The sequence below is a fragment of the Ursus americanus genome, chromosome 14, assembly GCF_024610735.1.
Source record: "Ursus americanus isolate L20-20 chromosome 14, mUrsAme1.1.p, whole genome shotgun sequence".
Taxonomy (NCBI): Eukaryota; Metazoa; Chordata; class Mammalia; order Carnivora; family Ursidae; genus Ursus; species Ursus americanus.
This window is the reverse complement of record NC_142140.1, coordinates 41102547-41130092: the sequence shown is the minus strand read 5'-3', so window position 1 is coordinate 41130092 and position 27546 is coordinate 41102547. Positions and strand designations below refer to the sequence as shown.

General features: G+C 62.1%; 3 protein-coding genes across 9 annotated transcripts in view; 2 read left to right on the top strand and 1 right to left on the bottom strand.

The window, feature by feature from the left end:
* Window positions 1-19069, top strand: part of NBEAL2 (neurobeachin like 2) — a 29447-nt gene extending 10378 nt beyond the window's left edge. For 2 of the 4 annotated variants that reach the window (XM_045778858.2, XM_087867095.1), the window contains exons 7-54: window positions 620-705; window positions 802-1084; window positions 1244-1350; window positions 1874-1954; window positions 3357-3440; window positions 3792-3890; window positions 4332-4933; window positions 5016-5148; window positions 5249-5368; window positions 5581-5902; window positions 6117-6199; window positions 6314-6406; window positions 6653-6827; window positions 6958-7091; window positions 7443-7602; window positions 7806-7908; window positions 8066-8219; window positions 8302-8460; window positions 8624-8783; window positions 8964-9049; window positions 9222-9755; window positions 10395-10573; window positions 10668-10827; window positions 11031-11168; window positions 11260-11619; window positions 11708-11857; window positions 11984-12141; window positions 12299-12423; window positions 12513-12648; window positions 13095-13255; window positions 13355-13671; window positions 13786-13881; window positions 14242-14366; window positions 14452-14592; window positions 14770-14900; window positions 15027-15136; window positions 15242-15359; window positions 15463-15560; window positions 15630-15746; window positions 16344-16433; window positions 16520-16629; window positions 16794-16966; window positions 17070-17164; window positions 17395-17511; window positions 17612-17770; window positions 17845-17993; window positions 18348-18483; window positions 18580-19069. In XM_045778858.2, coding sequence (XP_045634814.2) covers window positions 620-705; window positions 802-1084; window positions 1244-1350; window positions 1874-1954; window positions 3357-3440; window positions 3792-3890; window positions 4332-4933; window positions 5016-5148; window positions 5249-5368; window positions 5581-5902; window positions 6117-6199; window positions 6314-6406; window positions 6653-6827; window positions 6958-7091; window positions 7443-7602; window positions 7806-7908; window positions 8066-8219; window positions 8302-8460; window positions 8624-8783; window positions 8964-9049; window positions 9222-9755; window positions 10395-10573; window positions 10668-10827; window positions 11031-11168; window positions 11260-11619; window positions 11708-11857; window positions 11984-12141; window positions 12299-12423; window positions 12513-12648; window positions 13095-13255; window positions 13355-13671; window positions 13786-13881; window positions 14242-14366; window positions 14452-14592; window positions 14770-14900; window positions 15027-15136; window positions 15242-15359; window positions 15463-15560; window positions 15630-15746; window positions 16344-16433; window positions 16520-16629; window positions 16794-16966; window positions 17070-17164; window positions 17395-17511; window positions 17612-17770; window positions 17845-17993; window positions 18348-18483; window positions 18580-18681 — 7709 coding nt within the window. In that variant the 3' untranslated portion in view covers window positions 18682-19069. The remainder of the gene's footprint in view (window positions 1-619; window positions 706-801; window positions 1085-1243; window positions 1351-1873; window positions 1955-3356; window positions 3441-3791; window positions 3891-4331; window positions 4934-5015; window positions 5149-5248; window positions 5369-5580; window positions 5903-6116; window positions 6200-6313; window positions 6407-6652; window positions 6828-6957; window positions 7092-7442; window positions 7603-7805; window positions 7909-8065; window positions 8220-8301; window positions 8461-8623; window positions 8784-8963; window positions 9050-9221; window positions 9756-10394; window positions 10574-10667; window positions 10828-11030; window positions 11169-11259; window positions 11620-11707; window positions 11858-11983; window positions 12142-12298; window positions 12424-12512; window positions 12649-13094; window positions 13256-13354; window positions 13672-13785; window positions 13882-14241; window positions 14367-14451; window positions 14593-14769; window positions 14901-15026; window positions 15137-15241; window positions 15360-15462; window positions 15561-15629; window positions 15747-16343; window positions 16434-16519; window positions 16630-16793; window positions 16967-17069; window positions 17165-17394; window positions 17512-17611; window positions 17771-17844; window positions 17994-18347; window positions 18484-18579) is intronic. The other 2 variants (XM_087867096.1, XM_087867094.1) reach the window with 1 other exon arrangement.
* Window positions 19070-19079: 10 nt separating this feature from the next.
* LOC123780066 (death domain-containing membrane protein NRADD-like) lies at window positions 19080-22741 on the top strand. Its single transcript, XM_045778859.2, has 5 exons — window positions 19080-19565; window positions 20763-20921; window positions 21580-21757; window positions 21874-22016; window positions 22113-22741. Exons 1-5 carry the CDS (start codon window positions 19088-19090, stop codon window positions 22430-22432), a joined length of 1278 nt encoding a protein of 425 aa, XP_045634815.2. The 5' UTR covers window positions 19080-19087; the 3' UTR covers window positions 22433-22741.
* Window positions 22742-25246: 2505 nt separating this feature from the next.
* Window positions 25247-27546, bottom strand: part of SETD2 (SET domain containing 2, histone lysine methyltransferase) — a 122557-nt gene continuing 120257 nt past the window's right edge. For 3 of the 4 annotated variants that reach the window (XM_087867093.1, XM_045778343.2, XM_087867092.1), the window contains exons 20-21: window positions 26347-26448; window positions 25247-26074 (exon numbers count right to left, since the gene is read on the bottom strand). In XM_087867093.1, the coding sequence (XP_087723219.1) occupies window positions 25913-26074; window positions 26347-26448 (264 nt within the window). In that variant the 3' untranslated portion in view covers window positions 25247-25912. Of the gene's footprint in view, window positions 26075-26346; window positions 26449-27546 lie in introns of those variants that run through there. The other variant, XR_015726684.1, reaches the window with a different exon arrangement.

Genomic DNA, 27546 nt, shown 5'->3' with positions numbered 1-27546 from the left:
GAATCTAGTGAGCCCTGCTCTTGCCCCCATCCCCCACCATACACACCACTCATGTGACCCAGGGCTGGTGCCTTCTGCTCTCTGGGTTTCAGTATGTGGCCTGGCATCCTGTCCAGCTGGAGTGGGGCCAGGTGGGCCTCCCACATCGGAGACTGTGAAAGCCCCTAGAAGTCCCCAGCGGGGGCATGGGTGGGGGTGGGGGGCATCTGTATGGTAGATACAGCGAGGTCCCCAGAGCAGGTCACAGGAAGCTCCAACGGTCACAGGGTAGCAGGACCAGATTTGTATCTGAGAAGCTAAAGCCTGGGTTGCCATGGGGAAATGGGGTGGGGTGGGTATGTGCTTACCCTGGGGTCCCCACTTTGGAGGTTAAGGATCTGGGGTACTGGCTAGGCTCTCGGGGCAGGACCACATCCACTTCAAGCTCCCCAAAGAAGGGCCATGTCTTCCCTAGACTCCCTAGCAGAGAGCCGTGACATTTTTGACCCCCAAGTACCGAACCGGCTCTTTTCCCTAGGGCGTCCCAGCCCTTTACCCCCCAGCCCAGGGCACCTCCCTTGTGGGTAGTCCCCCGCAGGCTTGGTGACATCGGCCTGTCCTGCCTGCCCACCCTATCCAGAGAGCCTGCAGGGTGCAGATGGCCTACCTCCCAGGCTGCTGTTACGTCTGGTCCATCTCTTCGGTGCTGTCCTTGCAGGAGGGAAGGTAAGCCGGGAGGAGCCTGTGGACCAGAGGGTGGCCACCTCAGGGTCTCTGCTGGTAGAGCCCCTTGACCGTTGCCATCTCTGCCCACACCCGCAGGAGAACGGGGAGATGGCTGTGAGCGCTGGCTCTGTGCAGGGCCTGTTGGGTGTGGTACGGGGCTGGGACCACGGGCCGGCCCAGGACCCCCGCCTAGTGCCCCTGGCGCTGGAGGCACTCGTGGGGGCCGTACATGTCCTGCATGCCAGCCGCACGCCCCCTCGGGGGCCAGAGCTCCGCACCCTGCTTGAGGGCTACTTCCGCGTCCTTAACGCCGACTGGCCGGCGGGCCCGAGCCCCGGCCCTGAAGAGGCCCTTGTCACCCTGCGGGTCAGCATGCTCGGTGGGTATGGGCTCCCAGGCTCTTGGGGAGGTGACTCCAGCAGGGGAAAGGCTAAGCGATGATGGAAGGCAGGACTGGCCTGCGTGGGAAGAAGGTGTGAGGCTGAGCGGCGGGGTCGCTGACTGGGTGGAGCGGGGCTGACCCGAGACCCCTCCGCAGACGCCATCCCCAGGATGCTGGCGTGTGAGGACCGGCCGGTGCTGCAGGCCACCTTCCTCAGCAACAACTGCTTTGAACACCTCACTCGCCTCATCCAGAACAGCAAGGTGGGCAGGGCCCGGCTGCGGGTGGACGGCCTGGGACCCGGAGGCTGGGGAACCACTTGTGGGGTTCTGCAAGCAAGCCTGGGCTGGACCGGGTTGGGGGTTTGTGGCGAGTCGGGTGGCCTAAGGCTCGGGATGGCTCTGTACCCCATAGGAGGGGCATGTCGTGGAAGGACAGGAGCTGCCCTGGCCCCTTGTCCCTCTTTCCCCAGCCCCAAGTCCAGGGGCAGGAGGAGGGCTCAGCTGTTTCTGATACAGTACCTACTCCTGCCTGCTTACCTGCCCCCCCGCACCCCCCCCCCCCGGCTTTGTTCTGAGCAGAGCACGGGCAGCTCTCAGATCCCTGACTTCCTTAGTGCCTGGTGGGGCTCTCTGCCTGGGTCTTAGGGCACACATAGCCTTCTCTCGGGGGCAGAACCCTGGCAGCTGCCCCCGGTCCTGCTCTAACCCCCCTCCCCCCCCCCCATCTTCCTCCTCTTCTCTCTCCTCTGCCTCTTCCACCTTGTGCCCTCCCCCTTCCCCACAGCTGTACCTGCAGGCCCGGGCGCCCCCTGAGGGGGACAGTGACCTGGCTACCCGGTTACTGACCGAGCCCGATGTCCAGAAGGTACCACCTTGGGGCTGACCTGCTCAGACACTCACTTCCTTGGGCACCCACCCCCTGTGGCTCCCTCTTTGAGCCCTTCCTGCCTATGCAGGGGGAACGAGAAGATATGTGTAAGGCCTGCTGTGGCCTAGTGATGGGGCTGGGTCCCCCATGCTGTTTCACCTACCTTCCAGACTCTTATCCTAAGGAATGGGCAGGAGTGATCCGTGCCCTATCTAGTATTCGTATTGGGAGCTTGGGTTTGGCTTTGCCAAGCTGGAAGGAACCTTCGAAACTCAACCACCTACCCCTCATTCCGAGAAGGGGAAACTGAAGCCCAGATACTAAGGGACATGGCTGTTGTCACTCACAGAAAAGGAGGTTCCCACACATGCGCCCACTTCTTTCCATGGATCCTTATACCAGCCTTAAGCAGATCACTGAGAGTCCCTTATCCCCTTATGATGTGCTCCCTGCCTCACCTTGTATGGGAGCTGGAAGAGGCTACAAGCTGTCAGTTAGGGACTCTGCATGGAGAACCCTCTCTCTGGGGGCTTAACACCTGAGCCCCAACCTCTAGAGGCCCCGGGCTTTGCCTTCATGAGCAGCCCCCTGTGGCTATGTTGCTCCTGCCTGGTTTCTGACAGCCTGCATATCTATTGGTCTACAAAGCAGACAAGGCAGGTGAGACCCCTGGTTTTTACAGATAAGAAACTGAGGCCTGGAGAGGGAAAGGAGGTTGTGCGAGGTCACTTGGGGAGTCAGGCCCCATGGAGTCAAAATACAGCCTGGCAGTCTGGCACCTGTGGACAAATTCTCTAAGCCCTCTTTACCCCCCCAACCCTCAGGGGTGGGGCAGAGCAGGTGAGCGGCATGTTTCCAGCTGTCAGGTTCAGCCAGGGTGAGCCTCAGTGTCCCCACCTGGATCTAGGAGCAAGGGGAAGGTAGGACTGGAAGGTCTCGAAGGTTCTTCTGGTTCTAACCTCCTGTGATTGATTGTCCCTCGATTTCCCAGCCCCCTGTCAATCATCAAGGGTGATGGAGCACTTGCCTGCATGTATGTGTCTAGCTTGGGTGGGGACGGTTGGGGACCGAGGCCTGTAATGCTACCAGGCAGTGGGGGACAAAGCAGGGACGGCGAGAGGGTCCCCCCGTTGATCTGTCCTAGTGAGGCCCTTCCTGGTCTTGGTTTCTTCCTTGGCCTCTTTGCCAAAGTGGGTCTGGCCAAGCTACTGAGAGAGGGCCCTAGGGTCAGGGTCAGGGTCACAGTAATTCGGACAAGGAGTAGCCTTGTCCCAAGGCTTCCAGCCAGCTCAGCTACGCACCTTGGGGCACCTGCTCCTGGCCCTGCAGCAGGAGCAGGGGGCTGCCAGCTGTGACACGCTGGCCCCTGCTGCTGCTGACTGCCCCTCCCCACCCCAAGGTGCTGGACCAGGACACAGATGCCATCGCAGTGCACGTGGTCCGAGTGCTGACCTGCATCATGAGCGGCTCCCCTTCAGCCAAGGTGAGAATGCTACAGTCTGGCCACCATAGGGGAGTGGGGGTGGGGGTTAAACTGACCGCATGTCCCCAGAACTGGTCCAGTGTGTGGCTGTTAGAGCGAGGGAGCTGGGGTGGCGACCATCTTGCCCTGTGGGGTGCAGCTCAGGGCCAGCAGCTGGATCTCCTGGGTCCGAGCCAGACTGGGGAGGATACGTGTGGGCGGAGCACCTTCCGAGGGGGACCCTCACCCCCGCAGCCATCCGCGGCCCCTTGCCCTCGCTAGCACTGTGACCCAGAGGCAGAGCCGGGTGGGGGAGCCTCGGAAGATGATCCTGCCTCTGGGGTTCCTTCTTCCCCACACAACCCTGCACAGGAGGTGTTCAAGGAGCGCATCGGCTACCCTCACCTGCTCGAGGTTCTGCAGAGCCACGGTCCCCCGACCCACCGGCTGCTGCAGGAGCTACTCAACATGGTGAGCGCCGGGGACGTGGGCTCGGGGTCCCAAGGGCAGTCGGGACTGAGTCAGGGTCACTGTGCAGGGTGAGCTCTCCACCTTGGGGACTCTGTTGGCTGTGGGCAGTACGTCGTGTGACCCGTGGCCCAACCACAGGTGTCCGTGTCCCTGGGATGAAGATCTGGTGCATGGGAGCGAAACCCCCAGATCATCCTGGGAACTTGCAGTCGGGGTTGAGGCCAACCCAGACCCAAAGCCAAGGCTTGGGGTTAATGGTGCTGGAGGCCTGTCGTAAATAGCAATGCGTGTCCACACGCCTCCGACTTTCCCGAGCCTTAGACATGACCTGCGCGAGCAGGCTGGGGTAGCACGCGTTGCTGTCCCGTGCTGAAGGCAAATACCCCGAGACACGGAGGTCCCGCTGCTGGCCAGGAACCGTCACGTTCTCTCTACCCGCAGGCTGTGGAGGGGGACCACAGCGGATGCCCGCCACCCCCGATCGTCAACGAGCAACCCGTGCTGCTGCTGATGCAGTGGCTGCCGGCACTGCCCACGGCAGAGCTGCGGCTCTTCCTCGCGCAGCGCCTCTGGTGGCTCTGTGACAGCTGCCCGGCCAGCCGGGGCACGTGCGTGCAGGCGGGCCTGGTGGGCCACCTGCTGGAGACGCTCAGCGCGGGGGTAGCCTTGGGGGCCCACTGCCAGGAGCAGCTGTGGGCGCTGCTTCAAGCCTTGGGCCGAGTGTCTCTGAGGCCCTTGGAGCTGCGCTGCCTGCTGCGCCCCCCACCAGCGCTGGACTCGGGGCCCGGCGCGACGGAGGCCGGGAAGGCCAGGCACGCTGGTGCTATCATCCGTGCGTTGTCGGGCATGGCCCGGCGCCAGGGCCCTGCGCGAGCCCTACACTACTTTGACCTGACGCCCAGCATGGCAGGGATTATGGTACCCCCCGTGCAGCGCTGGCCAGGACCCGGCTTCACCTTCCATGCTTGGCTCTGTCTGCACCCCGTGGCTGTGCCACCTGCCCCATCCCCCTCCCGGCCACTCCAGCGAAAGCAGCTGTACAGGTGGGTGGCTGCCAGGGAGCAGGGCGCAGTGCTGGGGCTGAGTGGGAAAGCAGCAGACATAACCGGCTTGGCCTGCCCCCAGCTTCTTCACCAGCAGCGGCTCAGGGTTCGAGGCCTTCTTCACGGCAGCTGGGACGCTGGTGGTGGCCGTGTGCACCCGGAAGGAGTACTTGACCATGAGCTTGCCTGAAGTGTCCTTTGCCGACTCTGCCTGGGTGAGCCTCTCTCCTCGTATGGCCCCCCCGGGGGGGGGGGCGGGGGTGGAGGAGACACCAGGGGCCAGCCTACAGCCTGATGCCGTGGCTTCTGTTCTAGCACTGCGTGGCCGTTGTCCATGTGCCCGGGCGCCGGCCCTTCAGCCAAAACCTGGTCCACGTCTACAAAGACGGCCAGCTGGTCAAGACGGCACCCCTTCGCTGCCCCTCCCTCAGTGAGGTGTGCCAGGCAGGGTTTGGGGAGGCCCGGGGTAGCTGGGGCATCTTGGACAGGGTGAGGCCTGGAGCCCCTGTGTTCCGCACGCCCCCCCCCCCCATGTAGGCCTCAGACTTCAGCCTCTGGGGTCTGTACGGCCGTGGGGAGGAGCTGGATGTAGGTGGAACCCGCAGCTTTGCTGTGATCTGACCACTTCCCCAACCCTGGCCCCGCAGCCTTTCTCCTCCTGCTGTATCGGCTCTGCTGGGCACCGCACAACGACCACCACCACGGGGCTGCCTACGCCACCAGTCCCCGCTGCCCTGGCTCCCACTCACCCCTCCCTTTCCCGCTCCCAGTCGGTCCCCGCCACCGCAGGGCTTGGCTGGGGGGCTGGGCTGGTGGCCCCCCTGCAGGAGGGCAGCATCAGCTCCACCCTTGCAGGCACACAGGACACCCGGTGGGGCAGCCCCACGTCCCTGGAGGGTGAGCTGGGGGCCGTGGCCATCTTCCATGAAGCCTTGTCCTCGGTGGCCCTGCGGGCCCTGTTCACCTTGGGTATGCAGCACCACCCACTGTGCCCTGCCCCAGCCCCACCCCAGACCTGGGGGGTAGGGGCTCCTAAAAGGCCCCGGGCTAGGAACCAGGGGTCCAGGAGGGAGAAGGCGTCCCTGGGGGTATATGTCCTCTGGTCAGGCAGAGAAGAGGCAGCCTCCGGATGGGGTTTGGCCAGTGGCCCAGCCAGGTCTGAAGCTCCCTGCCCACCCCCCAGGGCCCAAGGAGATGGCACCCTTCAAGCCCGAGGGTGAGCTGCACGAGCTTAGCGCCAAGCTGCTCCTCCATTACTCACCTCAGGTATTGGGTGGGGGGCAATTGGCTCAGCCTTGCTACCCTCCCCTGCTCCCCCCCACTCCTGTGCCACCTCCTCTTCTTACTGACCCTGGCCGCCTGCCCACCTCCTGCCCCCAGGCCTGTAGGAACAACATCTGCCTGGACCTGTCCCCCGGCCACGGGCTGGATGGCCGCCTGACGGGCCACAGGGTGGAGACGTGGGACGTGAAGGTACGTGGGATGTGAAGGTGTGTGTGTGTGCGTGTGGGCAGGGTGTGTCAGGAGCGCAGGCACGGGCACACATGTGTGCAGGGCGGGCTGGGGAGCTGCGCCGTGCCCTGTGAGGTTGTTGGGGAAGCCCGCTCGAGAGAGCCAGACTCCCCTGGGCCCAGCTTCCCAGACTGGGAGGTCGGCCGGGGCAGAGTGGGGCAGAAAATGGCTGGGAGCTGCCCCCCCATAGCCAGCCCTTTCCCCTAGGATGTGGTGACCTGTGTGGGAGGCATGGCTGCCCTGCTGCCCCTGCTGGAGCGAGTGGCCTCACAGCCCCAAGAGGCTGAGGCAGGTCCTGCTGAGACACATGACCTCGTGGGGCCTGAGCTGACCTCTGGCCACAATACTCAGGGCCTGCTTCTCCCACTGGGCAAGTCCTCAGGTAAAGTGGCCCTGGCGCCTGGGTTAGGGCAGCGAGGGAATCTTGGCATGATAAGGAAGCTGGAGTGCCTGGGGCCTCTGCCACCGGCAGGCCCTTGATGCACATCTGTCCCCTTTGTGGCGGCCGGTAGAGGTGCGCATGGAGAGGAACGCCGTGGCTGCCTTCCTGTTGATGCTGCGGAACTTCCTGCAGGGCCATGCAGGGAACCAGGAGAGCCTGGTGCAGTGCCAGGGGCCGGCCATCATCGGGGCCCTCCTGCGAAAGGTGGGGTAGGCGGCGGGGGGACTTGCCCTGTCTGGCCGAGGGGGACTGATGGGGGGGCTAACAAGGGAGCCTGATGTTGTCTGGAAGAGCCTCCTGGGAGAGGGGGTGGCGTCTGAGTGGGGCCTTGCCAGGCTTGGCAGGGTTCAGCTGAAGTGCCAGCAGCCCCTGGGGCAGGGGACCCACCCAGCAGGCTGGGGGGCTTGCACCTCGGGGGCAGCGGGGGGCCCCGGAAGGGCTTGGAACAGGCAGGACGCTCGTGTGCGTCTGCCTGTGCCGGGCAGGGTGGGTGCTGGGGGGTTCGGTGGCACCTGGCCAGGGCCCGCCGCCTCACCCTGGGTCCTTCTACTCCAGGTTCCCAGCTGGGCCATGGACATGAACGTGCTCATGTCCGCCCAGCTGCTGATGGAGCAGGTGGCCGCAGAGGGCAGTGGGCCCCTCCTGTACCTGCTTTACCAGCATGTGCTCTTCACCTTCCGCCTCTGGAGCCCCAGTGACTTTGCCGTGCGCCTTGGTGGGTGCGGGGACTCGGGCGGGGCGACGCCACCGGGCAGAGTGGGGGCAGAGATTCTGAGAAGTTAGAACCCTGCTCTGGGCAGTCTCAGGGGACGTATCTCCCCTGAGGGATCTGGCAGGGACAGGGCACCATCCTGCAGGGGCAGCGGAAGGGGCCCGGCTCAGGCTGGTAGCCTGAGTCCTCTGGTGATGCCCGTCCAGGCCACATCCAGTACATGTCCAGCATAGTCCGGGAGCACAGACAGAAGCTGCGGAAGAAGTACGGGGTTCAGTTCATCCTGGATGCGCTGCGCTCCCATTACAGGTGAGGCCGGTGGGGCAGACGGGCTGTGGGGCTGACACGGCCTTGGGCATAGCGTTCAGTCCCGGCTCATCTGCCCGCCCGCTCTCCCTGCTCTCTTCCCTCCATTCCCCTGCGTTCTCCTGGCCCTGGGTGGCTGCGCCTGCCGGGACCGGCCCAGCCCACCGCGGGAGCACCCCCTAGCGGCCGACGACGTGCGCACAGTGCAGACTTCACTCTTTGGCCTGGTGCGGGAGTTCCTGGTTCGGAGCTCGGCCACCGAGGACCTGCAGGTGGTGCTTAGCTTTCTGGCCGCTGCAGCTGATGATGGCCAGGTAGGCTGGAGGCTGGTGAGGGTGGGGCTTGGACCGTGTGGAGGGGAGCGGCCAGCCCAAAAGGAGACTTTGGATTCCCCAGGTGGTGGGTGGTCTGGACCTGCTGCTGGCACTGCTGCAAGGCTCACCGGCACAGGAGAGTCTGGCCGTCTTCCTGGTGGAGCAGGGGAACCTTGAGGTGCTGCTGGCTCTGCTGGTGCGGCCGAGGTCACTGCCCCTGGTGTCTGACCGAGTCTGCAAGGTACACCCAGCCTGCGCCTCGCATTCCATTTGCCGTGGCCCCTGCCTAAGGGACAGGGAGATGGAACGGGTCCCTCTTGGAGCCACAGACCTGCGTGGTGACTCCCCCTCCTCTAGTCACTCGTTCCCCATGATGACAAACCCCCATGACCCTCCCCGCCCAGATCCTGCGCAAACTGCAGCAGAACGAGCGCTTACCTGAGCGGAGCCGCCAGCGGCTCCGGCTGCAAGAATACAGTCTCCAGGGGCTCGTCGCCTGCCTGCCAGAGGGGGCTGCTTCCCCCCAGCTCTGCCAGGGCCTCTACAAGCTATTCCTGGGGGCAGGTACCACCCGGTTGGGGCCAGGAGGCAGGCCAGGTGGAAGGGTGAGACGGGGCCAGGGGAAACAGGGCAGGTAGATAGAGGGAGGGCATTTGTTGGCACAGGGGCCGAGGCTGGGCCAGTGGGGAAGCGAGGTCCCCCTTCTGCGGTCAGTCCCTCAGGTATCTCTGGCCATCCTCCTAGATTGCCTGAATCTCTCTGATCTGTTGGCCGTGGTGCAGCTGTCCCTCCAGGCTGACCTCAGCGTCCGCCTGGACATTTGTCGCCAGGTGAGTATGGGGGGTGAAAGCTTGCGGAGGAGGGGGCTTCTACCCTGGGGGCTTCGCTCTACCTCCCTGGGAGGAGGGCTCTCTGGAGACCTCCCCTGCAAAGGCCCTAGGGTGGGAGTCCGGGGGCAGACCGCTGGACGGGTCCCTCACCTGCTGTGTCTTGGCCTGGCAGCTCTTCCACCTCATCTACGGACAGCCAGACATAGTGCGGCTGTTGGCCCGACAGGCTGGCTGGCAGGACGTGCTGACCCGGCTGTATGTCCTGGAGGCGACCACAGCCAGCAGTCCCCCGCCCTTCTCCCCGGAGCCACCCACCTCCCCAGAGCCCACCTTATGCCAGCCACCCACCGAGTCGCCTGAGACTTCAGACGTCTTCCTGCCCTCGGAGACCCCCAGCCCCGACCCTGACGCCTTTTACCACGCTCTCTCCCCGTTCTGTACACCTTTTGACCTGGGCCTGGAGCGGGCCAGCGTGGGTTCGTGCAACACTGCTGCTGGCGGCGGTGGCGGTGGTGGCGGCGGCGGTAGCAGCGGGACTCTTACTCCGGTCAGCCAGCCCGGCACACCTTCCCCACTGGAGGGGCCCCGGCCCTTCCCTGTGGCCCACGGCCGCCATAGCTCCAGTCTCTCCAATGTGCTGGAGGACGGCAGCCTCCCGGAGCCCGCCATCAGTGGGGATGATACCTCAAATACCAGCAACCCTCAGGTGAGGCGGGCCCGCTCAGCCACTGCCTGGCTCTAAGGGACCGCTCCGGGACACCGGGCAGGCGGTATAACCTTTCCAGAGGTGGGGTCTTGTCTGACATCGGGGCTGTAGTTGCCAGTCGGCCCCCGTGCTGCTCCCTTGGATCTCTCCTCTTCAGTGGTGTCCCCAGTCGGGTCCTGGAATGGTCCTGGAACAGGACAAATGATTTCAAGCCGGAGTGAGGGCACTAGCCAGGCTCTGGGGGGTCCTCAAGAGAGCTTGTAGGGCAGAGACTTCACAGGCCCATGTGCAGCATCGCTCTAAGGGATCTGCTTTGTGTTTCCCAGTTTGCGGATGGGTTTCTGCTTATACTTTGTCATTTTTCCAGAGAATTCTAGGACAGTTCGTGGGTGAACTGTGGGGTAATTTTGTGAACCCCGAGGAGTCACTGAAACCCCAGCATCCTCCCTAGAATTCAGGCAGTGGCTAAGGCCCTTACACCATTCTTCCAGGCCCCAGACTGGCTGGCTGCTGAATGCTGTCTCTCCTAGTAGGGACATCCCGTAGTAGTCGGCAAGCGGTGCTCAACAGGGATAGCGGGAGAGTCTGCGATTCCCTCCCTCCCCTGCCCCTACCCACCCCCCCTTCGTGTGCCCACAGCAAACCTCTGAGGAGGAATTGTGCAACGTGCTCACCAACGTGCTGTTCTCGGTGACGTGGCGCGGTGTGGAAGGCAGCGATGAGGCCGCCTGGCGGGAGCGCGGCCAGGTCTTCTCGGTGCTCACCCAGCTGGGGGCCTCAGCCACACTCGTGCGCCCACCGGACTGCATCAAGCGCAGGTGAGGCGGCCACTCGGGAGGGTGAGGGGCCTCTGGGAAGCCTGAGGGTGAAGAAGACAGTCGGACAGACACCTGAGTCCCTTGTCCCTCCCAGCCTCCTGGAGATGATGCTGGAGTCAGCCCTGACCGACATCAGAGAGGCCCCCGTTGGGGTCCTGGCCAGCCTCACCCAGCAGGCGCTCTGGCTGCTGCGCCTGCTGCAGGACTTCCTGTGCGCGGAGGGCCACGGGAACCAGGAGCTGTGGAGTGAGAAGGTGAGGTAGCCACATGAGTCCGCGTGTTCCCGGGAGGCTGGTCTGCGAGGTGGCGGAGTGCGCAGGCGCACTCATGGGTGCATCAGAATGGTGTCTGTGCGTGCGAACCCCACGTGGCCCCCAGACTAAAGCCGACCTTGCTCCTTCCCCATGGGCTTCTGGCCTCTTCTGATGATGGCTGCCTGGAATATGTCGGGCTGCAGCTCTTTGAGGGAGTGTGCAGTCTGCTTGACCGCCTGGGAGCCTGGCCACACCTGGCCAACGGCACAGCGGATCTCCGAGAGATGGCCCAGATCGGCCTGCGCCTCGTGCTTGGCTACATCCTGCTGGAGGACCCACAGGTGAGCCACGGGTGGGTTGGGGTGCGGCAGTGGCAGGTGTGGAAAGCCTGGGGGGTGGCTGGGCGCCACCCACACCCCCTTCCGCCCCCAGCTGCACGCCCAGGCCTATGTGAAACTGCACTCGCTGCTGCAGACCGCAGTGCCCATGCGGCGGGAGGAGGCCTGCTATGTGCTCTCCAAGCTGGAGGCGGCGCTGGCGCGGGCGCTGAACACCTCCACATCAGAAACGACCACCGAGGACAGGGAGCCCTCAAGTGCAGCTGCTGCAGCCACAGAGCGCTGCTCGTGGCTGGTACCCCTGGTGCGCACCCTGCTCGACCGTGCCTATGGGCCGCTGGGGCTCCAGTGGGGACTGCCTTCCCTGCCGCCCACCAACGGCAGCCCCACCTTCTTCGAGGACTTCCAGGACTTTTGTGCCACACCTGAATGGCGCCACTTCATCGACAAGCAGGTGCCTGGAGGTGGGGGCGCGGGAAGAGTAAATGGGGGCCGAGGGCCCACACCAAGTGCTCACCTCCTCTCCCTGCCCAATCCTCCAGGTGCAGCCCACCATGTCGCAGTTCGAAATGGACACCTACGCGAAGAGTCACGACCTCATGTCGGGCTTCTGGAATGCCTGCTATGACACGCTCATGAGTAGTGGACAGCGGCGCCAGCGGGAGCGGGCACAGAGCCGTCGGGCCTTCCAGGTGTGCAGCCTGGGGTCAGGGTGGGAAGCTGCTCCACGCCTGCGCCCAGAGGACGGCTGGGGGGACAGGAAGCCGCCAAGCCATTGGAACTGACCCATTCCTCTACCCCCGCCCTCACCCCCCCAGGACTTGGTGCTGGAACCTGTGCAAAGGCGTGTGCGCCTGGAGGGGCTGCGCTACGCGGCGGTACTGAAGCAGCAGGCGGCGCAGCACTCCACTGCCCTGCTGCACTGGGAGGCGCTGTGGCGTCAGCTCTCCAGCCCCTGTGGGGCCTGGGCCCTGAGGTGGGCGGGGCTCAGGCGGAGGCCGGTGGGGGCGGGGCTTGGGAGGGCAGGAGGGACCTGGACCCCCAGACTGCGCTTGGGGTGAGGCCAGGGAGGAATGGGGACTTCTGCAGACTTCCTTGCCCACCCATGACCACCATCCTGGACATATCCGTAGGGACCCCCCTGTTCCACGTTGGAAGCTGTCCAGTGCTGAGACATACTCGCGGATGCGTCTGAAGCTAGTGCCCAACCATCACTTCAACCCTCACCTGGAAGCGAGCGCCCTACGCGACAACCTGGGTGAGAGAGGGTGTCCGGAGTGGGATCTGCCCAACCTCCTAGGCCCTGCCCTGCCCGGCTCTGGCTGAGCACCCTTGCGCCCACTGCAGGTGAGGCCCCCCTGACCCCTACGGAGGAGGCCTCGCTGCCTCTAGCAGTGACCAAGGAGGCCAAAGTCAGTACCCTCCCAGAGGAGCTGCAGGAAGACCAGCTGGGTGAAGATGAGCTGGCTGCGCTGGAGAAAGCGTGAGTGGGGCCGGGAGAGCGCGGACCGGCAGCAGGGAGCAGAGCTCTACTACCGTGTGGGTGTGCCTCCTGAGCCATTTTCTCTTCGGTTCCAGGGGTAAACACCGTGAAGGGACTGACCAAAGTCAGGTGGGCGGTTGGGGAGAGCTGTCTAACAGAATTGGCAGTGGCTCTTTCATGACGAGGCACCCCAGGGCAGGACTGAGAAACACAAACCAGATCAGCATGGGGGCCCAAGGGGTGGGCAGGGGTTGACCAGGGGAAGCCAGGGATAGGAGTGGGGACCGGGGTCAGTGGGCACTGGACCCTGGGCAATTCCTCCCTCTCCTCTGCAAAGCACGAGAATCTGTACCCCATGACTTGATGGCACTTGGGGAGTGTGGTCCTTGGGCTTATCCGGAAGGGGGTCCCAGAGCCTTGAGCCTGAAGTGGGTGCTGGCCCCCAGGATGCAGGCAGTGGAACTGGACGAGCAGCGTGAGAAGCTGGTGCTTTCAGCGGAGTGCCAGCTGGTCACAGTGGTGGCTGTGATCCCAGGGCTGCTGGAGATCACCACGCAGCACGTGTACTTCTATGATGGCAGCGCCGAGCGTGTGGAAACGGAGGAGGGTGCGTCCTCCTAGGGCCGGTTAGAAGGACGGCAGGGGATGGCTGGGGTCTGGCGGGGCCAGGGTGAGTGACAGCTGCACCCAATGTCCATCGGCACAGGCATCGGCCACGACTTCCGGCGCCCACTCGCCCAGCTGCGTGAGGTCCACCTGCGGCGTTTCAACCTGCGCCGCTCAGCACTCGAGCTCTTCTTCATCGATCAGGCCAACTATTTCCTCAACTTCCCGTGCAAGGTGGGCGGGACCGCAGCCTTGTCTCCGTGCCAGGCCCCCAGGCCCCAGCCCTGCCCCATCCCACCCCACACCCAGGTACGGAACCAGGCTTACTCCTTGCTCCTGCGCCTCCGACCGCCGAGCCAAGGCTACCTAAGCAGCCGCTCCCCCCAGGAGATGCTGCGTGCCTCTGGCCTCACCCAGGTGAGAGACCGCGAGTGTGAGGGCAGGCAAGGCTGGGGCCCTGCGGTTGGGAGGAGTGCTGGACAGCCCAGCTGACTCACCTCTTGCCTGGCCCTGCTCCCCCCACCCCACCAGAAATGGGTCCAGCGTGAGATCTCCAACTTCGAGTACTTGATGCAGCTCAACACCATTGCGGGGCGGACCTACAACGACCTGTCTCAGTACCCTGTGGTGAGGACCCGCGCCTTACCGCCACCCCGCCCCTGCTCGGCCGGCCCTGGCTCAGCCCCGCGTAGGCGCCAACGGTGGGCCAAGCCCTGAGCCTGGCCCGGGCGGGTGCCGCCTGACAACCTGGCCTCTGTTCCTTGCCCCTACCCAGCCCCACCCCTGGCCCTCCCCCCTCCCCCTGGCCTCTGTTCTCCCTGAAGGGAATCCTGTTCTGGCCTGCTTCCCTGTGGTCCTTCCAAGTGGTGCGGTGCCCCCCCCCCACCCCCATGGGCTCTGCCCAGCTTCCTGAGGGTGAGGGCAGGGCAGGCTGGGCAGGTAGGCCATCAGGACCTCACTCAGCTCCTTCCCTGGGTGGGCGGCCAGTTCCCCTGGGTCCTGCAGGACTACGTGTCCCCAACTTTGGACCTCAGCAACCCGGCCGTCTTCCGGGACCTGTCTAAGCCCATCGGTGTGGTGAACCCCAAGCATGCCCAGCTCGTGAGGGAGAAGTGAGCGTGTGGGCGAGGCCGGGCTTGGGGGTTGGGATGGGTGAGGGCAGGGCTTCTGCTGACTCCCCTCCCCCTGCGGCTGCAGGTACGAGAGCTTCGAGGACCCGGCAGGCACCATTGACAAGTTCCACTATGGCACCCACTACTCCAACGCTCCGGGCGTGATGCACTACCTCATCCGCGTGGAACCCTTCACGTCCCTGCACATCCAGCTGCAGAGTGGCCGGTGCGGCCTAGGGGGTGGCTGGCAGATGGCAGGGGTGAGGTTGGGTTGCTGCGGATGAGGGGAAGACGCAGGTCCTCCGGGCGTCCCGGGCCCTTGGGCTCCCTTCCTGCCCCCAGCTACGGCTCTTCTTGTCCCCGTTCTCCCCCTGCCTCACTCTGGCCTGTGCCCTTCCCCCAGCTTTGACTGCTCGGACCGGCAGTTCCACTCAGTGGCAGCAGCCTGGCAGGCCCGCCTGGAGAGCCCTGCCGATGTGAAGGAGCTCATCCCGGAGTTCTTCTACTTCCCCGACTTCCTGGAGAACCAGAACGGTAGGAGCTGGCGTGGGGCTGGGAGGCCCCGGGGGGGGGGGGGGGGCAGAGCACACAGGCTGGGCCTGGCCAGGGAAGCGGGTGGAGATGGCACAGCGAGACCGCTGACCTGGTCCTCCGGGCCAGGCTTCGACCTGGGCTGCCTCCAGCTGACCAACGAGAAGGTGGGCGACGTGGTGCTGCCGCCGTGGGCCAGCTCTCCCGAGGACTTCATCCAGCAGCACCGCCAGGCTCTGGTGAGGAGATGAACGTGGACAGGCGGACAGCCAGGGTGGAGGGGCAGGGTGGGGGCGGTGGGGGGTCAGCTGTCCCCGGACTGACTGGTGCCTCCCCACCCCCAGGAGTCCGAGTATGTGTCTGCCCACCTGCATGAGTGGATCGACCTCATCTTTGGCTACAAGCAGCGGGGACCGGCCGCGGAGAAGGCCCTCAACGTCTTCTATTACTGCACCTATGAGGGTGGGCGGTGCTCTGGACTCCCCTGGGGGCTGGGGCACAGCTGAGGGGGGCTGAGTGCAGAGGGCACCGAGGAAGTCCTGACTGCTCTGCCTGCCTTGCCCAGGGGCTGTGGACCTGGACCACGTGGTGGACGAGCGGGAACGGAAGGCTCTGGAGGGCATTATCAGTAATTTTGGGCAGACTCCCTGTCAGCTGCTCAAGGTAAGGCCAGCTCGGAGGATCACGGTCCGGGATGCCCATGCCAGGTGCTGACCAGCCCCTTGTCCACAGGAGCCACACCCAGCTCGGCTTTCCGCCGAGGAAGCAGCCCAGCGCCTTGCACGTCTGGACACTAACTCACCTAGCATCTTCCAGCACCTGGACCAGCTCAAGGCCTTCTTCGCGGAGGTGAGGGGAGGGAGGGCTTCATCTTCCTGCTCTGGCGAATGGGTTTAACTCCACTGTCCTTACCAAACTCTTGGGGCAGATGGAAAACCTAAATCAAGGTCACCGATGTTAGACATCTTTGAAAAAGGGGTATCGGGAGAGGAACAGGAGAGCGGGGGTGGGGTACCTTCTTTGCCGAGGCCCAATTTGTTGACCCCACCTAACCATCTCTGAAGACCTTAGGGAGACCAGAAGGAAGGCAATCTGGCCTTGGATAATTTTCCTCATGTTCCTGTTCCCATGAGAAGGCCCCCCCAGGCCTGACCTTTTTAGTTTCCCCTCCCCTCCTGCCAGCAGGCTGGGGGACGTGAAGTCAGAGGGTGGGAGGACCAGTTTGAGAGTGAGCGAGTTGCCTTGTCCATCCCAGCTTCTCACTCTCTCACTTTGGAGTTACCCTCCTGAAGGCCCACTGAGCTCTCCTGCCGCAGAGGGACCTCTGCCTCTGTGACCTCTAGGGGCTGAGAGGAGAGGAAAGAACGGTGCCCCAGGTGGCAGGCAGGGGAGTAGGGTCCTGGGCTGACCACTGAGGCACAGCCAGCCCTGCGCTCTGCTCTGCAGGTCATCAGTGATGACGTGCCCCTGGTGCTGGCCCTGGTTCCCCACCGGCAGTCCCACTCCTTCACCATCCAGGGCTCCTCAGACCTGTTGGTAAGTGCACCTCGCAGCGCCCGGCGCAGCTCCGCCCCTGCTCTGACTTACGTCCCACACTCACCTCTGCCCCCTCTTGCCCACAGGTGACTGTGAGTGCCAGTGGGCTGTTGGGCATCCACAACTGGTTGCCCTATGACCGGAACATAAACAACTATTTCAGCTTCAGCAAAGACGCCACCATAGGCAACCCCAAGTAGGACAGAGGGCGGTGGGCAGGGGTGGGCTCTAAATACCCTGCTCCCCCAAGTTGTCGCCCCACCCAGTCAGGGGCCAGCGGCAGGGCCCGGCCAAGGTCTCTGAGGGCTCGGGTCTTCTATGTTGGCCTGGCCTCACCTCTCCTCCCCCTCACTGGGTCAGGATGCAACGACTGCTGAGCGGCCCGTGGGTGCCAGACTGTGGTGTAAGTGGGCAAGCCCTGGCCGTGGCCCCCGACGGAAAGCTGCTGTTCAGCGGTGGCCATTGGGATGGCAGCCTGCGAGTGACCGCACTGCCGCGGGGCAAGCTGCTGAAGCAACTCAGCCGCCACCTTGGTATGTGCAGCCTTGGAGCTGGGGGTGGGGGTGCGGGTCAGGGCAGCTGGCCAGGGAGGGGGTGACCACTGTGTTCCACCTGCACCCTCCCCTCCCCATGCAGATGTTGTGACCTGCCTTGCACTGGACACCTGTGGCATCTACCTCATCTCGGGCTCCCGGGACACCACGTGCATGGTGTGGCGGCTCCTGCAGGAGGTGTGCTGGGTGGGCAGCCCCGTGGGGCCCCCGTAGTCCACACCTGCAGCCCCTCGGCTGACTTTCGGTCCTGCCCTTCTCTCTGCCACGCTGAGCAAGGATGGGGCGCCACAACCCTCCAGCGCTCTGGCTCTGGACAAGGCCATCACTTTCCTGAGCCGTAGCCTTCTCACTCAGGGGCCAGGGTAGTGAGATGTCCCCAGTCCTGAGCCAGCCCTGGCTCCCCACAGGGTGGTCTCTCGGTGGGACTGGCATCAAAGCCCGTGCAGGTCCTGTACGGGCATGAGGCTGCGGTGAGCTGTGTGGCCATCAGCACTGAACTCGACATGGCTGTATCTGGATCTGAGGTGCGTGTGTGCGCCTGCGCCCAGGGGAGGCCGAGTTTGCTAGGCAGTGCCCCTGGAGATTAGAGACCTGTGCCCAGCGCCCTAAACTGCCTTTCTGCAGGATGGAACTGTGATCATCCACACTGTACGCCGTGGCCAATTTGTGGCAGCACTACGGCCCCCAGGGGCCACGTTACCCGGACCCGTGTCCCATCTGGCGCTGGGGTCTGAGGGCCAGATTGTGGTACAGAGCTCAGCGAGGGAGCGTGTGGGGGCTCAGGTATGGAAAAGTGCTCAGCCAAGAAAGGGGTATTTGGGATTCTGTCCTTGCTGACATCTTCTTGCTTCTTCCAGGTCACCTACTCCTTGCACCTGTACTCTGTGAATGGGAAGTTACGGGCTTCAGTGCCCCTGCTGGAGCAGCCCACGGCCCTGGCCGTGACAGAGGACTTTGTTCTGCTGGGCACAGCCCAGTGTGCCCTGCACATCCTCCACCTGAACAAGTGAGTTCCGTTCTTTCTGAGTTCATGGACCTTCAGGGTGGTAGTCATTGGCAGAGGATACTAAAAGGTGCTACCCTCCCAGCCCCTCCTCTGTATCCGCACCCCCCCTACGGTGGACCTACCCATAGCCCCTTTACATGTCCATGGGCACATTCTTCAGGGCCTGTCTCCTGTCCCGAGTGGGTTGATCTTGCTCTGGGCCTCCCTTAGCCACACACTTGCGGGAGGTCCCTTTATGTATTAGGGCTTCAGTTGAGCCATCCTTCCAATGCAGACAGAGAGGGTACACGGGAGAATGAAGACACAAAGCTCCCTTGCAGTTGAGAATTCAAGTGTATCCCTCCCTCCCTGCAGACTGCTCCCGGCTGCGCCTCCCCTACCCATGAAGGTGCCCATCCGCAGCGTGGCTGTGACCAAGGAGCGCAGCCACGTGCTCGTGGGCCTGGAGGACGGCAAGCTTATCGTGGTGGGCGCGGGGCAGCCCTCTGAGGTGAGGATAAGGGCAGGGCAGGCCTCGGATCGGGGCGGGGAGCGCCGGTCCTGGCCCACCTCTCCGCAATCCTACCTCCCCGCCCTCGCCCCCCAGGCGCGCAGCAGCCAGTTCGCGCGGAAGCTGTGGCGGTCCTCCAGGCGCATCTCTCAGGTGTCCTCGGGGGAGACAGAGTACAACCCTGGAGAGGCGCGCTGACAGCCGCCCCTCCCCACCGCGCAGGCTCCTCCCCCAGCGGCCTCCGCACTTGGAGGCCCCGCCCAGCAGTCGGCGGGAATCCGAAGGAGGAGACCACGCCGCGGCCGTCGGCCCGGCTCCGGGGGTGGGCGGGACCCCACCCCCGCCCAGCTCAGGGATTGGTGGGCTGTTCACTCCAGGAAGTCCCGCCCCTCGCCGGCAGAGGGGCCGCCCGGAGTTTGGCACTGGCCTCAGCGGCCGCACAGCACTTTTTGCACAGTGTGGGGCGGGAGCCCAGGCTCCCAAACCCCGCGTCCCGGTGGAGCACGGGGGCCGGGCTGTGGCCTTAATCTCTAAAGGCGGCCCCCCGCTCTCCCACTCTCGGCAATAAACCTGGCCTAGTTTTGTAGCTGCCTCGCCTCCGAGTATGCGTGCGCGCGACGGCTCCGCCTGCCCAGGCCACCGTCCCGGGCTAGCGTTCCCCTGGCCCAGAAGCCGTCCAGGGCGACTCGTTCCCTCCGCGTGGCCTCAGTTTCCCCAGGCGCGCCGCCCCTGTCCTGGGGGACTCAGTCCGCAGATCCTCCCCGGCGGGTGGTTCTCCCGGCTCAGCGCGCCCTCGCGACACCTCCGCACGTGTGCGCGTCCCTGCGCGGGGCGGGGCCACGGACGGCCGCGCCCCCCGCCCCGCCCCCCCCGCGCGCCCCCGCGCTCCCGCCTAGGCCGCTCCGTGGGCGCTCTGGCTGACTCCCGGGACCGCCCGCCCCGCCCCGCGCCTCGCCGGAGCTGGCCTCCCCAGGGACTGCACGCAGCCTTCCCGGCTGGCCCACGGGAGCCTGGCGGCGCAGAGGCCCGAGTCCCGCCAGCCCGAGTGGATCCTGGGAGCCGCGGAGGGGCGGCCGCCGCAGGTCAGGAGGGGGTTGGGGACAGAGCTCCGGGTCTTCCTGGACCGAGAGAGCCTAGGGCTGCTTTTCTGTCCCCCACCTCGAGGCCCGCCATCGTGCGGGTGTCGTCCGTTGTGGTGCCGGCATCCGTGTTGGCATGCGTGGGCGTATTTTGTGGCCTGGAGACGGATGTGTGTGTGCGCGTGTGTAGGCGGGGGTGGGGGTGGGGGTTAGAGGCTCCAGCCCCGCAGCTCAGGGTGGGTTGGGCAGACACAGGCCTGGCGTGGCTAGGCGCGCGGGTCACAGGCCCACCTGCCAGCCAGAATCCGGGAAGGGCCCCTTATGTGGTAAGTGACACAAATGAACAAGCCTCACTCTTGGCAAGGGCACCGCAGTCTCTGTCCCAGACCCACTTGCTGACTGGGCAGGGAAGTGAGTTTGGAGACCAGGCCGGATGTGGTGGTGGATGTTGGGGAGTTGGAGGGCCTGCCCCCAGATTTCTTTTGTAGGCCGTTTCTGGGCAAGATCCATTGTCAGCCCAGATGGGGCTTCTCTTACCCAGGCCTTAGGAATCGGGTCCCAGTAGGATCAGTCCCAGATGGGTCCTGGGACTAAGTAGTCCTGTCCTTTAGGTTTCTGGCCTCAATGCCTTCTGAATTCCCAGGGGAGAAAGGACTAGGGGGCCTCTGGGCCCATATACTCTCTGCCCTTGCTGAACCCACCAAGGAACCCTGCTGTCCAGTTTCTGGGCAGGAGGTGAGGGCTGGACACTGACCCTGGAGGCAGGAGTGGGGCCATAGTCACAGGAAGCCCTACCTTCAGGACTTAGGGTGTTGGGTTCCTCAGGCTCATGCTGAGATGTCTGGGGGAGCCCCCAATCAGCAAGTCTCCGGCCTAGCTCTGACTGAGGTGAGGATGGGAGCCTCTGTGGTCCTCCGGTGCAATCCCTGGACTCAGACCAGGGGTTTGCCAGGGTTTCCAACCTGCTCTCCTCCATCCTGAGCTGCACCCTGGCCCCTCCAGCTTTGGCCTGTGGGGACGAGCTCTGTCGACCCCACCACCCCATCTGACACAGGAGGAAACTGGTCCAGGTTGGTGGGGGGGGGGGCTAACCAGCCCTGGAGTGAATCACGATGGAGTGAGCCAGGAGAGGAGGACCCACTACACCAAGGGACTCCCGACATCTAGCCTGAAGAATTTCCCCCATCTTGCTACACATAGCCGATTTTGGACTCAGAGGAGAAGTCTCCCAGCTCCCTTGCCTGAGTGTTGCCATGACATTCCAACCCCTTCTCCAAGAGATGCAGTCCCTGGGAGCACTGCTAGCTGGCAGAGCCATGCTTCACAACTCCAGCCACAGGGAAGGCATGGTCCATGTGGGTAAGTGCCTTTTGATCCAGATTCTGGGCACTGGGTAGGTGGGTAGGTCACACACAGGTCCAGTCACAAGCTCTGGAGTCCCTGTACCCTATGCCCTGCCTGCGCTGGATTGTGGTGATAACTGGCCTCCAGGCAGAAGCGAGCAGCAGCATTCACTTGCCTTCTAGCTCAGCTTTATTTTGCGAAACTCTACAAGGTCTCATGTGCAGAGGCCCCCATAGGGCCCAACGTGTATCAGTTTGTTTTCATGGCCCAGACGTGGTAGGAGAGACGGGACACACAGTGTAATGCCCCAGTAGACAGAGGAGGTACAGCCGGGGCCAGAAAAGGGAGAGACCGGGAGAGATCAAGGAAGCCTTCCCAGAGTAGGCAATACTTGCCAGTTAGAGAAGGTCGAACAGCAAGAGCAGACGTCTGGACACCTGGGAGGAGGGTACCCCGAGGAAGGGCTAGGTGTCCAAGAGTGGGGAGCAGAGAGGAGGCTGTGGGAAATGAGGGTGGGTAAGGAGCCAGTCTCAATGCCGTGGTATGAATTTTTGATTCTATGAATAGGGACTGTTGGTTCAAACCTTTCTGGTAGCAAAGTCTAAGTGACCGCTAGTTAGAGACCCTGGCCTTGATTCCTTGATCTTGATCCTATTTGTCCTTTCCGCTACAGATAAGACCCAGAGAGTACAGGACAGGGAAGGGGTATGGGTAGGGGGAGCTCTGGCCCCCAATACCTCCTCCCCATTCCCCCCTGAGCCTCCAGGGGCCTCAGGCAGCATTATCTCGGTCTACTGTGCCCTCCTGGCCGCTGTGGTCCTTGGTCTGCTCGCCTACGTGGCCTTCAAGTGGTAGGTACTCTGGGCACTGCCCTCTGGCCCCCCCCTCCCCATCTGGACTCGAAGGCAGCTCCCTCTCTCTCAGTGAAGGCTGGAACAGGTTGGCGGGTCCCCCCTGCTCCCCACAGCTGGCGCTCACATAAACAAAGACAGCAGCTGGCCAAAGCTCGGACTGCAGAGCTGGGGGCCCTCGACAGGGACCAGAGGCACGGGGACAGCATTGTCTTCCTGGACAATCCCAGCAGTCAGGAGCCCTGCGCCCCCAGCCAGGGTGAGCCTCCTTCCCCAGTCTATAGACTTCCAGCCCCAGCTCTGCCATACCACCCAGCCCATCTGACCCTCGTGCCCCTCACGTCTCCCACTCTAGGGCCACATCCTGAACGTGGCTCCCGGCTCTACGTTCATCTCCCTCGGCAGCAGCAAGAGGAAGTGGAGCGGCTCCTGGAAGTGTCAGGCGAACCCGACAAGGGCTGGCAGGGCCTGGCAGGCCGCCTGGGCTACCAGGCTGACGCCGTGGAGATCATGGCCCGGGGCCAGGTGCCAGCCTCCACCCTGCTGAGGGACTGGGCTGTCAAAGAAGGCAGTGGTGCCACCCTCAGGGTGCTGGAGGGTGCCCTGGCTGCCATGGGCCGCGAAGATGTGGTCCGGGTTCTGGGCCCCCCGGCTGAGGGCTGCTCTGTGGTGTGAGTGACGCCACCACAGCCTGGCCTCTCAGGGAACCCGCTTTGGTGCTCCCCCTCCACCCACACGCCCTTTCCCTTCTATGAGCTTCCTCGCATCGGTGGCCTCAGCCTGCTCTGTTGGGAGGGAACACGGAAGAGCCGGCCACCACTCACCTCCCCTTGCCCTACCTTCCTCGAGAACTGGGACCAGGACATGGGGGGACTTAGCAGTGAGGAGTGGCCCTGCCCTCCTCCTCTCCACTCCACCTTCCCTTATTTAGCCTCAACTGGTTTTTCTACTTTTGTATCTCCTATTAAAGGCAGTTTTGGACTACCATGCCGCCTCTGACTCCTTGGGCCTGTGGGACAGTTGGGCGGCTATGAGGCAGAGGCCCAGAACAGGGTCCTGCGATGTGGGAGCACGTGAGCCAGCAGGCAGCGCGCTCTGTGGAAGACGCGCGTGCACTGGAGGCCCAGGCTGGCGTTCGCATCCCGCGTCCGCCATTCACTGGCTGCGTGTGGCAGGGAGCTCTTTTACCTTTCTGAACTTGAGCTTCCTTAGCCAGAGAACACCAACTAGGATGGCACATTCAGTAGGCCCCCCGACCCCTTACACTGGCACCGAGGGGCCTTGGCATTGAGGCCGTTTTTGTGACTTCTGCTGTGACCAGTATCAAGGGGAAGCTGGAGGCAGACGCCCTGGGAAGCCAGCTACCAAGGGCATCAGGTCACCTTTAGATGAGAAAAAGGAAGCAAGACTCCCCTTACAGGACTCACGCTCCAGGCTCAGGAGGGAGTTCCACACATGCTTGCATAGCTGTGTCTGTGATTTCCACACAAGCCAAGGGCAGGCAGGTCATCCCAGCCCCCAAGGGGCAGCTGAGGGCAGAGCAGCTGCAGCCAAGCTGCCTGCACCCCACGCATCTGCAAGGAGAAGCAGACAAGCTGCTTACTGCCTTTGGAAGGGGTTACTACAGCACACAGGCCCCTGCCTAGGAAGGAACAATGGCCACCATCCTGGCATCCGTGAGGGTCAGAGTACTTATGCAACACAGCCACCTAAATCAGGAGTTGTGGGATTCGGCGGTGGCCCAGGGAGGCCTCAGGTTGATCCTGTCCTCCTGCTGACACGTGACGGATTGGCTGCTCTGTGAGTGCCAAACATCAGACTGCTGCTCTTTAGAAACTGTTCACCGGGACTGCTTAATCCTGGCAATCTTGTCCTTGAGGAAGGGCAGGTTTGCAGCTCCCTCCATCCAGGGAGGACCGCTGGGCGATAACCCAGGAGAGAAAGCAGGAGAAGCTCAGCGTTCAGTCAGCTGAAATCAGACCGGTGCACTTGGGAGAGCTCACACCTCCGTGGGCAGGGAGTCTGCCCCCGGGGCTCTCGAGGACTGGCCCTGAACGTGGAAGCCTGTGCAGAGTGGCACCCGACAGCTTCTGATCGGCTGGTACCCCTCATCACAACTGAGGGATTGGAGTCTGAAGGTGTCAAGGGGTGTGTGGAACGGGAGAAGTTTTCGAAAAAACTCAATAGGGAGCTAAGATAACTATCCCTTTTCAAAGGTGTCCTATCTGAAACTCTACAGCTCCCTGGTCGCCACCCTTTAATGAAAGACCACCTAAATGTCCTTGGAACATCTGACACCTGGAGCCTCGGGTCAAACCATGAGTTTGACTTGGGTGTGAGCGGCAGCAGAGCACAGGGCCGCACCCCTGCACCACAAACCCACCCCAAAGACTACCACTCCCTTTTAATGTGCACAGTAACGGAGATATTCTCTGTAATAACTCTCAAATGTTAAGAGGGTTGAATTAAGAGTCCATCCATTTGATATCATGTGCTTTAGTTTTGAAGGCTGCAGAAGCATGGGAAAACACTTTGGCTACATTATTAAATAGCATGTCTAATGATTAGAACTTTAAAATAGGTGTTTTTCTCCTAACAATGAGGATATGAGTTCCTGAGCCTCTCTCAGCCTGAATTTCCTCATCCAAACAGTGCCAACTTCTGTCCCCAGGGTTGTCAGGATCAAGTGAGCACAACCCAAGCTCCAAGTGCCCAGCACAGCACCCAGCAGGCGAATGCTCTAAGCGCCATCTGCCCTGCCTGAGACTCAGCGGGCCACAGCCCCTTCCCCAAGGGCATTGCTGCAGGGAGCAAAACAGCCCTGGTGAGGAAGAGATGGGACCAATCTCTTTGCAAAGATGGCTCCAGACTGGCCTGCAGCCTACAGTCCTCCTCACAGCCCAGACAACTGATCCATCAAAGGGTGGTGGGTGAGGTGGGTCGGGCCACTGAGCCCTGCCTCCTCCAGGAGATGTCCACTCTCATCACAGCAGGTGCACTGTACCCCTTTACAGGGGTCCTCCCTCTAGTGTCCAAGCCCAGTGTCAGGGTGCATGGTGGGGGAGGTTGGGGAACCCACTCATCAAAAGAGCATTCCAGGGAGCTTGGGGAACTCAGGTTTTGGAGGGAAGAAGTTCAATGCGTCTCTCTCCTCAGCCAGGAGGTATAAAGGGGAAGACTCGTGCCTTTCTCCTGCCTGACCTATTAACCAAAGAAGCCCAGAGACAAAGAGGCCCTCAGCTCTGCTTCTTTTGCTCTGGAACACATGTAGTTCAAGTTGACTCCACCCTGAACACAGGCATAAGATCCCAAGGCCACAAGTGTCAGTCACAGTGGGACCTGTCGGGAATAAGGCCTGTGATGAACTCCAAGCTCAAGGATTAACTCTGGACTGCACACATCTGTGGCCACCATCTCTCCTTTCTCTCTCCAGTGGCACCACTATATACAAATATGCTTGACTAGCTTTTAGGGAACACACATGCCAACTTCTTTAATTGATTTTATTTTTTACATAAAAAGTTCAGTAAAAATTGGATAAAGTAAAGTGATTTTAAGCAGTAAATCAATCTTATCAACATAGCACAAGGCTGGCCGGAACCACAAGGCAGCCTGCTTTGGACTATTTACATGATAACAAATTAAACCTTGCAGGAGAACTTAAAACCGTCCTTACAAAGTCTTCCTGTGATCTAGCACGTAGAGGCTAAAAGCAAAACAAAAAACAAACAAAACCAGGAAAAAACAAATTATTTTCAATATATTCACATATACATTAAAATATAATACAGATCGTCAGGGCGAGGGATCGTGGGTGGGGATGCGCATGGGTCTGTGCGCTGACAGCACCGCCAAGGAGGAGACCCAGGTTTGGGAGTGGGGCTATGCCTGGCCAGGATCTTAGCGGGGTCCTTCTCTAAGCCCTTGCTTCTGATGGGCCTCCAACCACACCCCAACAGCTCATAACCAGGGATCACTTGTAGATGGAGCTCGGTTTCGTGGTTTTCAGATGCAATCTGCAGGTCTGAATTCCCCAGGGCGACGTGTCACCAGTAGCACAGCCCCGACAGGGGTTGGGGGGGAGCGGGCCCGCAGGGTTTCTTCTCCCGAGTCTGTCCCACCTGCTCACCTGTCCTCCCACCCTGGCCCCACAAGTCACTCTAATTCAGTGTCCTCTTTGGGTTTGTAAACGGCCCCAAACTTCTGCATGTACTTCTTAATGTACTCCTTGGTTTTGTGTTTCACATTCTCATTGCACTCCAGGTCCTCAGGGTTCTTACAGTACTTCAGCTCCTTATTCATCACGCCGTGAGTCAGCTGTCCAGAATACAGGAAGAGAGACCAGAGTGGAAAGGATTTCAGGGGGTGAGGCCAGCCTGGTGCTGGGGTCAGCAGAAAGGGGAGGCTAAGCTCTGCGAGTCTGTTAGAGGGCCACTAACCCCACCCTCACGTAGGGTGCCCTCCCTTCCCTAACCTTCCCGCCCTCTTCCTAGGTCCCCAGCCCGGGCATCTGGCAAGGAAAACCCACTTTCTCTGATGAAAGATACACGGCTTGCCCAGAGCATCATCAGAACGGACAGAGGGGATACCTTGCGAGCTAGATGCTTGAAGTCTTCGGTTGTGGTGATTCTTCCCACTTTGCAGTCAGGTTTCCGGTAAGGGTTCAGGCACTGGACGATGAACTGGGACATCTGCAGGCAGGAAAAAGAGCACACGCTGCTCAAAAGTCCAGAGAGGGTAAGGGGTTGCACTGAGGAAATAATGAGACAGTCAATCCTTCCCTTTCCACCACTCAGGTTGGCTGGTTTGGACAGAAGAGTGCTACTAGGCCAGTGGGATAGAAGAGAAACGGATCCTAGGTCAGCCCTGAGAGGGAAGGGGCTGCCTTGGATAGACAAGCAAGCCTGACTGAGAGCAGCAGGAGGAGACCCAGCCGCAGGACTCCACTGCTGAATCTCACGGCAGCCCCCGGTCTCAGCTAACCAATCTCATATCCTTGACATGAAGAGACTGTAGCCTTGGAGGCAGAGCAGAGTGCGTCCCGATGCTGCTAGGGTGCTGAGCAACCCCAGGAACACAGGCATTCTGTTACAGAAGGTCGCTCCGCTTCTGTGTTACACATCCCTTGATCCACACCACAGCAACGGAAGCATGTGTAGGCATGGCATGCTAGCTGGTGGGAGAAGCCCCAGGGCAGGACCTTTCCCATACACGATGCCCAGCATCCTCCTGAGCGGTCTCTGCAGTTGTCTGTCCTACCAGTGGCTTATCTCAAAAGAGACCCCCCACAGGACCTCCGAAAGTCTCTGTGGTGCTAAGATCCAGGGTACAGAGGAAGCAAAGAGGTCAATGATCACCATTTTGTCAGGGAGCACCTTGACTAGGGTCTACCGATCCCTGAAACTTCAGGAGGCTTTGGATGTTCAAAGGACAAGGCTCTATCACCAGGCAGGCACTGAACCAACAGCTGCCGGTTGGCTGAGCTGAAACAACAATCATTTCACACAGGGAGAGCGAGAAACTAAGTTTTAGCCCCGGGAAGGGCTTTTATTCAGTTTTTCTATGGTCTTCTGGCCTCCATCCTCTCTCGCTTCAATCCACTTCCCCAAATACAGTCAGGGAATTCCTTCTTCCCGGCTTCCAGTCCTGCAATGGCGCCCTGTAACTGCCAGACACACGGTCCCTAGATGAAGGCGCAGTACTGCTCGGCCTCATCTTCCAACACTGCTCACACACCCTGTGCTAATCCCCTGGAAAGGAAGATGATTTCCTCTGTTACTGTACATTCT

Coding starts and splice junctions, on each gene's coding strand:
- LOC123780066 (XM_045778859.2), top strand. CDS start 19,088: ATGCGTGCGCGCGACGGCTCCGCCTGCCCAGGCCACCGTCCCGGGCTA. Junction 20,922..21,579: donor GGAAGGCATGGTCCATGTGG/GTAAGTGCCTTT, acceptor TTTCCGCTACAG/ATAAGACCCAGAGAGTACAG. Junction 22,017..22,112: donor GCCCTGCGCCCCCAGCCAGG/GTGAGCCTCCTT, acceptor CTCCCACTCTAG/GGCCACATCCTGAACGTGGC.